Below are 12,516 nucleotides of genomic sequence, written 5' to 3' on the forward strand. Positions count from 1 at the left end.
ATGCACTCCTCCCGCCTGTTCTTTCCATCCCCCACAATAGCTTTAAATAAAAGAAAAATTGTAATTCATTTGCAAGTCAATATGTTGACTTCAGCACTGAGTGAAATTATGTGGTACAAGTGCGAGTGTAGTCTAAAAGGTATAGTACTAATTACCCCTGACTTATCTGCCCTAGACTCATAGCCCTTGCTCATGGTAACTTAACTCTGAGAGGTTGTTTTTTATTAAGCAGTTTTATTATCCATTCAACTTATCAGTAAACAGCAGTGGTGAAAGAAGTCAGTTTTTATTTGACAGGGTACTGCAGGCAAGGAAGCCTCTGCTGCTATGGAGATGTCTCTTCTGGTCAACTATATCCAGCCTGTACATTTCCATTCCTTTGATGCTTCAGAAAGTGAGTCTGCAGTGAATGTAGTATATAGCTTTGACAATTTACTGGGGGTTCCCATTGTCACTTGAGATGGTGCATTCCTGTATAATATTACCCTCTACTTTTTTGTTTTACAGAAAGAAAGAGAAGTTATGAGATCACGTCGTTTGTAGAAACTCAAGGGACGTCACTTCTGAAGGAATTCCCTGTTGAATTTGTCAAGTATCCTTCCCCTTGCCACTTTTGGCTATGCTTTTGTTTGTAAAGAATAAGGGAGAACATTTATTCTCTTTGTTTTGTTGTTGAGTTTTATACTTTTTTATCATATTTTTTGACTTAGACACTAATCAAGCTTAAAGATTATGAGAACTTTTTACAAAAATAAAATGTCATATTAAAATATTTCAAAGTGCCCAAAATTTTAGGGTAGTGTCACTTTGGCTGCCAGGTCGATTAAGACACATTCCAAACTACCTTCATGATGGTCCCATTTTAAACCCCCACTCACTGCCTTCCTTTGCTGCGAATTGGGGCCAGGACATAAATAATCTTGTCTAATCATTAAGCATGTGGCTTAATGCAAATGAAAATTTTTTTGTACTTTTTAATTTTACATAGCATTGTAAGTAAAAATGTAAACAAGAAAAATTTCCTTTTTTATTCCACGTTAAACGAATGATTCAGGCTAAAAATCACAAACTACTTGACTAATTCTATAATATACAATGACAGTTCAAACTGACCTTAACACTTAACAGTTATAATAAACGCCAGATGAGCAGAATCTATCCTCGAGGCACGAGAGTGGATTCCAGCAACTTTATGCCGCAAGTGTTTTGGAATGCTGGCTGTCAGTTGGTGGCCTTAAACTTTCAAACTCTTGGTCAGTACAGTGAGAGTTTATTTGTTTTATGGAAATAAAACATTGACCATTCCATTTTTTGTTTGTTCATTGAAATAATTTTTGAACATTTCAGATCTGGCCATGCAGGTGAACTTGGGTATATTTGAATACAATGGCAGAACAGGGTACATTTTGAAACCTGATTTTATGAGACGAAGGGATAGACATTTTGATCCTTTTGCTGAGTCTACAGTAGATGGTATCATCGCAGGAACAGTGTCTGTCAAGGTGATTTTTGATGCTACATTTACTTGCGTTTTGTGCCATGTGTCAATTCTTGACAGACTGATCAAGTGGTGATAGAAGTTCAAATCACCCTGATGGTGACAATCTCTTATCTGGAAGTGGTTAGGGCAATTATTTCCATCCTTTACTGCTGCTACGAATGCAATCCAGGAAGAAGAGTCAAAACTTTGAAACAAGAGATCTAAACCTTGTGCTTTATAATATAAGCTGTATAGTTTAAATTGTCTGTAAAATTATCTTAACCTCCTAGGTTTTTGAGTTTAAAATGTTTTTTTTATAATTAAATCACAAAGATTTAATTTTTTTTTTGTGATCTAGATATAATAAAAAAATAATGTCCTAAAGTTATCTAGATTCATTTGAACGTAAAAAAAATATAAGATGATGTCTCATAGAAGGAGTAATAGCTGACTATTTGTATGTAATAATGTCTAAATTTTAACAATAAGTCTGTCAACTCTGTGACTTAAACTATTTTTTGTGAATGTCTGTACTCAGATCATCTCGGCTCAGTTTTTGTCAGACAAAAAGATCAGTACTTATGTGGAGGTGGACATGTACGGACTACCCACAGACACAATACGTAAAAAGTTTAGGACCAAAATTGTTCCAAACAATGGCATGAACCCAGTCTACGATGAGGAGCCCTTTGTTTTCAAAAAGGTTGGAAAGCTTACTTTTTTTTTTTACTTAACTCTTTTTCTCCTAACTGACGATACCAGTGTTGATTCCACCAGAATGTGGTAAACAATTATGGAGAGAAAGAGTTAAGTATGACTAGTTCTTAACTACTTTATACATTGAATTGAATCATTATTTTTCATTTCCTATTATTCTCACACTTTTTCATAGCTAGTCAAAAGGTTTCTGGGATTATTTTTTAATTTCGGGATCTTAGGGCGCCTCAGAGTCCACCCAACTTGAATTGGTGCCTGACATTTGTTAGGGAAAGTAGGTGGTTGGTCATCATGCTGGCCACAACACCTTTGTTAACTTTCGGTCACAGAAATAATTACCTTTTCATCATCTGCCCTATTGATGGCAAGGTCTGAAAAAATATTATTTTTTTTAAACTAATCTTTATGAATAACTAAGGACTTTTCCTGTTCAGTAACAAAATAGACCTCACGTCTGATGTATTCTTGTTTCAGGTTGTTCTACCCAATCTTGCAACAGTCAGAATAGCTGTCTATGATGAGCAGGGTAAATCTATGATTGGACATCGAATTCTACCAGTGGAGTCCTTGCGGCCCGGCTACCGTCACATTCCTTTACGCAATGAGTGCAATCAACCGTTGCTAATGCCCACATTATTTGTCCACATCATTGTCAAAGATTATGTGCCTGATGGACTGGCAGGTTAGTGCTAATGCCTACATTATTTGTCTCCATCATTGTCAAAGATTATGTGCCTGATGGACTGGTAGGTTAGCAATAACTCTACCCTCAAGAAATGTATGAACTTTTAGAAGCTATGAATGATTGTTGCTTTCAAGCAGTTAATTCTTGTGATTTTCTTAAATTTTTTTTTAGGCAGATAATAAAGTAATTTGAATTTTATTTACAGTTAAAATATTTCAAATCTGTCAGTGGACTTTCAAATTGTAAGAATAGCTGCATCCAGTAATGTGAAAATTATAGAGTTCAGAGGCATTAGATGGACAAATTTTATTAAAAATTATTATTTATAAAACATAAAAAAAATATTTTGACACTTTTTTCTGAAGAGATAAAAATAATTGGGAACCATTTCCTGATTTTTTTTCCTTTATATTTTCTGAAGCTCTTACCTTATGTTTTGATTTCAGTGGGTATAGTCATGGGTTCGAACCCTGCCATCTCGCACTGTCATGCGCAAGGTCTGGTCTAGGATAGAATTATCTTCAAACCTAAAGAAACATCTGAAACATGTCAAATATTTTACAAACAAACAAGATTGTGACAATTGTTTGAAGAAAACAATAGAATCTCTCACTCTCCCAATATTTATGTCTCATTGTGTAAAAATCTGTTGAATTGGATTTTTTTTTTATATGATGTCAACATCGATTAGGAAGTTAAAAATTCCTTTTCACACTTGATCAAAACAAAAGAAAGCATACACCTAGATTTTCATTTTTGAAAAAAAAAATGATGAATGAAATCCTTATATTTGTTTTCCCTCAGAGTATGCCGAAGCTTTGTCTAATCCTATTGCTTACCAGTCTGATTTGGTCAAAAAACATGCTCAACAACTGGAGATTTTGTCTGAAGAATTTGATGAAGAGACCGCTGTAAGTAGAACTTGTAATTCCTGATGTTCAAATATTGACCTGAGTCTGTCACAATTTAGCATAATTACTGGAAATTCCAGGAACTGCAGAGTACCATGTCTGAAATATTGTTGGTCTTCCTTTTTTACAAATTGTTAAAATTAAAAATGAAGTATTTTGTTAAAAATATAAATATATAAAAAGAACAACAACTACCAAAAATTAAATCTAAAAAAAATGCTTAAATACATTGGTTCATTTTGTGATAAGATTACTGAATGTAAATTTGTTTTTGTTGAGACCTCATTTAAAGCACCATTTTCTGCTTTTGGTCTTATGTGTTTTCTTTTGTGGTACATGTTTTTTTTCTTAATTTCAAATAATTAAAATATGCTAATATTTGTTTATTTTGACTGTAGAATTGTTTTGTTGCAATTTAGATTTGATTTATTTATAGTCAATTTTTTTTTTCTACTTGAATTCATGGAAAGCTTTCTTGACTTTGTAATTGTTTGATTGTCTCCATTGTAACATGCAGGCCATTTTGTCCCCACAAAAGACAACTTCACTATAGTTAGTGGCTGTTATGTTGTTCCAGTGAGTGACATCTACCTAATTGGAGAGCACATCTTGAATAGTGCTTTATGTTGTTGACAAAATTTGGTTGATCTTTTGTTTGGAAATCTAAAAAAAAATCTGGCACAATGGACACTTTTTAGTATCTTCACACAGAATTTGTTGTTGTTGTTTGAGTATTGTATGTGAATTCAATTAGAATGTGCTGGTATATCACTCATTTCATTTTATTTAGTTCAATTCTTTTTTTATTTAGTGTGTGTGTGTGTTAGGCTATCATTTGTTTGTTTTAATTTTAATTTTGACCTCACTTGCCTCAGGAAAGAGAGGCAGATTTATTGGATACTTTTGTAAGTTGAGCATGACTTGCCACTTTGTCTCTCCAAATGTGCTCTCATGTTTGAAAACTCTCACCTTGGATCTCTAGTTCTTGGGCATGAATTAACTGTTGACTATATTGTTGGCATGCATTTCCAGAGTACAGTGAGAATAAGATCAAATGTTTAAAAATAAATTATCAGACATTTGAAATAAAAATTTGCCATCATTTTTATACTATTCATTTTTTTTTTTAAAGTGGAAAAAAAACAAAAAACTTATTAAGAATATAGGCACATGATGATGTTTGTTGCAGGCAGATGTTGAATTTCACTTTATATAGTTAAGTCTTATTTATCGTCGACTACACATATAACATTAAGCTGTATAGAAGAAATATTTAATGTTTTTCAATAATCAGAACTACATTGATTGTGGCCTTGACCAAAAACAACACTCTCCTCTAACCTTATATAATGTCTTTCTGGTCCTCTAACCCTTTCTGTGTGTTTCACTATATCTCCTTGTGGTTATTCATTTTATTTTGTATTTCCAATTAGTGATAATTTTAATGTGTGTATTGCTGTAGTTAGATCACTCTGGCATGCTGATTGACATCTTGATTTGTCTATTTGCACATCTTTTTTTTTTTAAGTACCAACACTGAAAATGTAGAAGCTCATTTAATGCATGCGTTGCTCTGTTCACCAGTTTTAATGTAGACTTTGTTCTGCTTTTAGATGTTCTTGAATGATTTCTCTTTTGTTCTAGAAATGTAAGTCTCCTGAAGTTTTATCCTATATTCCTAGAGCATGTTCAACAAACTCAGCCATCTAAATATGCGAGTTCTTTACAAAAAAATATTTGATATCTAGCTCTTCTGGTGGTTTAAGAATATTTGCAGGTTATGAGTATAGTTACACTCCTAGTATTTAGTGTTAAATGTTATTAGAATTTGTATACAACTTTATTAATCCCCATAAACCCACCCCATTATAAACATCCCAGAATATGTTTGTATCTATGTTTTGTCTGCTACCACATACAGTAGTGAAGAATTTATATTCCATTGCTACTTATTCTTGATGAAGTTTTATCTATTTTTTTTTATATCACATAAGATTGAAAGTATTCACCCAAAGAACATTGATAGACTAGCATAAGTTGTTTTGCATTTCAATTTTGGTTATTGATAAACAATTTTCTCTTTCCCCCAAATGTTTCAAAATAAAACAATAATTTTGTACTAATAGCTTGCTTGTATGTGTATAGTGTACAGTTGGGGGGTGTATAATTACAACTAATAAAAATTAAGAGTAAACAAAACATATACATACAACACAGGTGCGCACACACACGTATAAAAGCACACTAATAATAGTATGTAATATGACCTGAACTATTCATTAGACTGATATTTGTTGATCAGTCATATATGCTAGGTGTAAGGTTAATCATACGTACACATCATTTGTTTCAGCCCTTAGCTTCACATTTAAAGTTGGGTTAAATAGTTATTTGGTTATTGTATATTTTGGTTTACTTTCCGCTAAATTAATTTACTAATATAGAGCCTAGTCCTCTCTTCTATGTGATTCTAAGTATTTAAATGCTCTTTATAAAGTATGAAGTATTTTTGTAAACTACAAACTTTTCTCTAGTATTATTGTGAACAGTGCAAGCTATACAAGAATTACTTACCTTTGTGTCATTGAAAAAAACATTTTTACAAAGTAAAATCTTTTATTTTTATTCTTAAAGATAATTCATTTTCAAATTCTCCATTACTTTTTTTTTACTAGGGTGATGATGCATTAAAACAGTCCATCAGTCAATCGTCTGTTGACCCCATGGCCAGCATAGGTGGGGCATCAACACCCGACCAGACTGGGAACAAGCGCCAAAACTCTGTGACCAGCCAGCGGAATGTGGTTAACATTAGTCCACTCCCCCCCTCGGACGCCAGTATGTCCAAGAGAAACAACTCTTTGAACCACAACCCAGTCACTAAACAGGAAAGTTCCCAGTCAGCCAACTCCCAAGGGAGTAGCGGTTCCTGTAAGTATCTCTATTTGTTATGCATATACAAAGGTCGGTTTCAAATTTTAATCATGGACCGACATGATCCTTAGTTTTAGAATGCCAACTTGCATTTTCTTTAATTTGCCTTAGGTTGTGGAACTTTGTAAAAAAAAACTTATTACTTTCTGTCATAGGGTATGATTAATATATTGTTTGCATTACACAAAATTATGCAAATGAAAAATGTGTTTGATTTGTGATATAGTTTAAAGAGTTGTAATTATTGAGTTATATAGGTCAAATCTAAGCAGTAATTTACTAGTCTTTAATTGTAGTATTGTTATACTGTTGCTATTGGTAATGGGTGTCTTGTAGTAAAATATTAACCAATGTATCGCTTGCATTCTTCTAGCCCAGATACAGGAGGCAAAGAAAGGTTTGGTTTGGCTTACAAATAACCAGATAATCCAACAAATTATAGGTCTATCTTATTATCCTGTAGTTTATGTTCAGTACTCTAGCACAGCATAGACCAATGTAGCACCTTGCTGTTTGATTAGGGCAGTAGAGTCCTTGTAGTGGAGAGTTTCAGACATGGTGGAAAAACTATAAATAGCCAGCTGTTTGGTGTATCTGGTGTACAGAACAAAGGAAGTGTTGCTAAGCTAGGCTTTTTTTTGTTTTCAAAGGTAACTAATTGATTGTGTGCACTTTTAGCAATGCAGAATCTCAGCTCTTCCCCCTTTTAGCACAAAATTGTTTCAATATGGAGGAAGCTTTAGGCTTTCTTTCTATGACTTAAACCTTAAAAAAACAACTAATTTGGCAAATAACTCGTGGTAAGAAAGGAGATTTGATATGAAGATCAACTGCCAAGCATTGAGATCGTGTTAAAGCTAAAGCTCAATTCTTTTTCTCTTATTTGGCAACAGAAAAGTTCAATTTAATGTCCTTGACATTGTTTAGTTAATGGTGAAAATCTCCAATAGAATAAGAGATTGTGCTTAGTATCACTAGGGATTTTTATAAGACATTAATATAGTATTACTGTTTGTTAAAATATTGATATTGGGCTCAATTACAAAAGAAGATAGGACTCTGTTACAAGATTTTCCAGTAATCCTTCATTTAGATTGTCTTTAATGATTTGTTTATGAAGTCACCAGCCAGTGACCAATGTTCACTTTACTTTAGTGGCATATTGATTTAGATTTTTACTAGTAGATCAGATTTGAAACATTGGCTTAGGAGTTATGTCTGGTTAGAACTTTGTTCCATAGAACAGTATATGTGTTTAGCTGTGGTATAGACTGAACATTACAAAACTCACCTCTTATTGGCTTATCTATAAAATCTATTGCTTGTTTTTATACGAAAACTGAGAAGCTGCTTATTCACTTTCTGATAACAAATGACTGCATTTCTTTATATACTTGGTGCTGGAACATACCATTAACATTGGTGGAAGTGTTTTATATAGTTATAATAAAGCCAGTTATTAAGTTCTACATCTATAATCTTATGATTGTCATTGTTTTGTTTAATCACTGACTGTATATGTGGCTATCATGTTTATCACGTACCAGTAGTAGGAATCAATCAACACACTGTCTATATGAATCATAGTCTTAACATTTAACCTGGTTCTGGTTTTGTTATTGTCTTGCTTTGGCCAAATATCACTGCACCTAATTGAAGCCTAACAATTAAGTAGGGGAATGCAGACTTTCAAAAGTTATTCTGTATCTTTAATTCATTTGGTTTATTGAGTACCTTTGGTCTAAATCTGCCATACAGTCCTACCATTATTATATTATATTATATATATGTGCCAGATAAAATATCTTCACAAATTTAATGTAAATATTTGAATAGCAAGGAGCCAGAACTTGAGCAAGTAAATAAAAACAAATCTGGCTTCATATTAAATTGACAACCAGCACAGACATTGTAAAGATAAGAAGTACAATTTTATTTTTAAAAAAAAGGTGGATCATGTATTAGAAAAGTTTGAGAATCTTAGATTTTGTTATACCAACACAAGTATCTTGACTTTCTAATTAAAAGAATAAAGAATCATTTGATTCTGAAACAAAATACTTTATACTTTGAATCTTGTAGTTAAATCTGGCTGATCTCATGCACAAATTATCGTATTTTAATTAGCTTGACAACATTGACTTGCTTAAAAACCCACTCTGGTCTTATGTAGACTCTACTGTATAAAAAGTCTATTTGTCTAGCAATAATGACAGAATTTGTTATCACAGAATAGAAACAATTCTATTCATTTTGCTTTCTAAATTGACCATGAACGTTTTATTATTGTGAGCAATTGTTTAATATTGTATCATTATTCTCTGTTTGTGTCGATGACATTGTGACGTGTAACACTGTTGATTGTGGGTATTTTTTGTCTGTAGCAGCTACTGCACCCATGACACGAATGTCATCCACAATTATGGGTCAGGATAATGGGGCGTCTGCTGCTGTCCAGGTCACCAAACTGTCTGGTAAATATATTGGTTTCTTTATAATTGTAGAACTGAGAGGTCATCTTATTATTACACATCCAGATTTGACTGAGCTTGATAAGAATAACAAATTTATAGTGAAGTGATTGGTGCTGACCAACATTGGGAAAATCCATTGAATTTATATTTTATATTTTTGCTAAATCATAAATCTAGAACTTTACTGCTATGTATGAAATTCACTTTGTCTAGACAGCTGGAATCACTAGTGAATCCAGAACTTTTGAGTTAAAAAATGTGTTGGAGTTGTGATATTGAGCGTTATGTAGGTGAAATCAAAGCAGTAATTTACTAGTCTTAAATTGTAATATTGTTGCTATTGGAAATGGGTGTCTTGTAATAAAATATTAACCCATGTATCACTTGCATTCTTTTTGCCCAGATACAGCAGGCAAAGAAACATTTGGTTAGGTCTCAAAATAACCAAATAATTCAACAAATTAAAGGTCTTTTATTATCCTAGACCTAATGCCCAGTAAACCCCTACCCTGTTTATAAACTCACACACAAACATATATATATATCTGAGAAAAACAAAAGGTGGTCTATATTACAATTAGAGCTGTGTTTCTTAACCTTTGGCAAAAACAAACAGTTAATTTGGTGGTCCTTCTCTTGACAGCTAGGGGTCTGGAGGAGCACTGTAAGCTCACCCAGCGAGGTGACCAAGTAGCACAATTAAAAAATTCTTTTGTGCTCCAATGGATGATATTGTGTGTGTACAATTGATGTCAGTGCTATATGTCCATATCTTACACATTGCTAGCAACTTCTTTAGTCTGTAGATGTCTAGCTGAAATATTGAATGTTTAGCTGCTTTCTATGTTTTTTTTAAGCACTGAATCTAGTTCTACATGATTGATATGCAGACACTTTTACTGAAATTGTGTGTGTGTGTGTCTGTTATAATTTATAGAAATATTTGCTAATGTAATCTTTTTTTTTTTTAAAAGTTGAAATAAATGAACAAAAAAATTTTTCATTCTACTGTGAAGTATAGTAGGTAAGAATAGAGATCAAATTTAGTTTTTAAAAACTGTGCTTAGAACTACACAATGCTGATTAGGTTCCTAACATTGATTCAGATACAACCATACTAAACCCAACACCGCTGTCAGAGTTGAAGACACTGAGATTATTCCAGAAAGCAGAAACTAAGCGAGAGAAAGAGCTGGAGGCCCTGAGGCGTAAACATGAGAGGGTGAGTTTTGGCTGGCTCACTTATTTATAATTAAGGAAGCATTTGAAAGTGTGATACTAATATCAATGGTTTTATGATTGTAATTTTACAGTTCTGCTGTTTTGAAGTCATTTTGAAAAAAAAAACAACACATTTATTTCAAGACATTTCTAAAAATCTTTAATCAGACCGTTCTAATCTACTTGCTAGTCGAGTTAGCCCCTTTGCTATGTAGGCCATGTGTCCCTATTGAGTTGTTTTATTTCAAGACATTTCTAAAAATCTTCAATCAGACAGTTCTAGTCTAAATGCTAGTCAAGTTAGCCCCTATGCTGTGTAAGCCATGTATCCCTATTGAGTTGTTTTTATCTCAAGACACATTTCAAAAAATCTTTAATCAGACAGTTCTAGTCTAAATGCTAGTCAAGTTAGCCCCTATGCTATGTAGGCCATGTGTCCCTATTGAGTTGTTTGTTGCAGGCCAGAGAAATGTTGGAAGAACAGCACCAGATGTTGCTTGGGAAACTCATCTCAAATCAAACCAAAACCAGAATCTCCATGGAAAAAAATCATTCCAAAGTTTTGAAGAAAGTTGCCAAAGAAGGTAAAAATGTGGAGCAGAAACAGAATCAATTGAAAGGAGAGTTACAGGAGCTGTTGACCATTCAAGACCTCAAAGTGAGTACCAGTCTGAACAAAGTTTTTTGTTTCACTTGCACAGTCATTGGCACAACAGAGAGATGCACAGAATTAGAATTGAGATAGAATAATGTCCAGATTAATTTATTAGTTTAATTTTTAAAAAGTGAATTTTGTTATATTTTTTATGGGCAGGACATGGCTTAGATTGTGCAGATGTGCCAAAAAACCCGAAATATCAAATATCATAGTGGGTTTTATATATATCTTCTGCTTTGTAGTTGAAGATGAGCACATTTCTCAATGTCCCATACATGGCATGGATAAGTTTATCTGCTCCAAATATGCCTGGTTCATTTCTCTGGGTTTTTTTTTTTTTTTTTGAGATCTTTCTTTGCTGATGGCTGATCAGAGGCTCTGACATGGTTTCACACCACAAGGAGCGATTGAGAGCTAGCATTTCCCAGATGTGAATTTCTATTTCACACTCCTTGAGGCAGCTGTCTTTGTAACACACGTGTTGACCCCCATGAGAGTGCTTACCTGCGCACATCTCCCCATAAAAAAATAATGCATGTATGTGGCGCATTTAAGACTATTTGTCTCTCTTGTCTGAAAGATTCATTTATGTGAAACTGGCTGGTTAGCAAGGTTAGTTGGTGTCTGCTTAGTTGAGTTGTCTAGGGTTTGTGTCCTGGCTAGGTCTTTTTTCTAATTTTCTCCGCAATTTTTCTAAAAAAAAGAAAAGAAACAATTTTGGTCTCCTAGTTCAAATATTTTACTTTATTCTCTTTGCTTGTTTGTGTTTCATGTTGGTGTTCATTTTATTTTTGAGTCTGTGTAAATTTCTTGAAAAATGCTGTGTTTCAGCACCGTGAAATGAAGGCCAGTCACAGCCGCAGCATGCTGAAGTTGTGCAAGGAGCACTGCCAGCTTGAGTTGGAGGTCAAGTCACGCCATCACGAACATATTTATGATGTCCTGGCCAAATTAATGGAGGCCAACCACTCAGGTCATGCCAAAACCTTAGACGAGATCCATGACAGGGAGGTGAAGGAGTTGAAGAACAGAATGGATGCCAAAAGTCGAGACCACATGAAACAGCTTGGGAAAAAGCACAAAGACAAACAGGAGCTATCTAGGTCAGTTTCATTTGGTAATGTCACTGCATTTCATACCACAAGATCCAGTGTCCTTCCAAGTGACCATTTCTATGTCCCCCTTCAGATAATCTCCATCAGCTTGATCTCAATCTTTCAGTGGGCTCAGTAGAAAACTGTAATTATTGAATTATTTAAGATTGTTACATTCAAACTTGAACATAAAAAGATTAGTTTGTAATTCTTAAGGATGCTTTCAAACAACAGAAAACATACGTTTTTTTTTGTTTATTTGGAGATGGTGCAATGCAGTGAGATACAGAAAATGTCTACTTAATTTTTAAAAAAAAATTATTGTCAATTATTTTAATTAGT

At 33.5% G+C, this 12,516-nt stretch overlaps 1 protein-coding gene across 10 annotated transcripts in view; it reads left to right on the forward strand.

Annotated features, from left to right (window-relative positions):
- The window catches only part of LOC106069940 (1-phosphatidylinositol 4,5-bisphosphate phosphodiesterase beta-1-like), a 130,249-nt gene that overhangs the window by 113,078 nt on the left and 4,655 nt on the right, over positions 1-12,516 (forward strand). For 6 of the 10 annotated variants that reach the window (XM_056022941.1, XM_056022938.1, XM_056022943.1 and 3 more), the window contains 14 exons: positions 298-394; positions 508-592; positions 1,129-1,253; positions 1,348-1,502; positions 2,019-2,183; positions 2,672-2,879; positions 3,687-3,793; positions 4,669-4,698; positions 6,469-6,724; positions 7,101-7,124; positions 9,112-9,201; positions 10,308-10,423; positions 10,883-11,080; positions 11,912-12,183. In XM_056022941.1, the coding sequence (XP_055878916.1) occupies positions 298-394; positions 508-592; positions 1,129-1,253; positions 1,348-1,502; positions 2,019-2,183; positions 2,672-2,879; positions 3,687-3,793; positions 4,669-4,698; positions 6,469-6,724; positions 7,101-7,124; positions 9,112-9,201; positions 10,308-10,423; positions 10,883-11,080; positions 11,912-12,183 (1,928 nt within the window). The remainder of the gene's footprint in view (positions 1-297; positions 395-507; positions 593-1,128; positions 1,254-1,347; positions 1,503-2,018; positions 2,184-2,671; positions 2,880-3,686; positions 3,794-4,668; positions 4,699-6,468; positions 6,725-7,100; positions 7,125-9,111; positions 9,202-10,307; positions 10,424-10,882; positions 11,081-11,911; positions 12,184-12,516) is intronic. The other 4 variants (XM_056022940.1, XM_056022944.1, XM_056022942.1 and 1 more) reach the window with 4 other exon arrangements.

This window comes from Biomphalaria glabrata, chromosome 3 (genome assembly GCF_947242115.1).
Source record: "Biomphalaria glabrata chromosome 3, xgBioGlab47.1, whole genome shotgun sequence".
NCBI classification, from domain to species: Eukaryota; Metazoa; Mollusca; class Gastropoda; family Planorbidae; genus Biomphalaria; species Biomphalaria glabrata.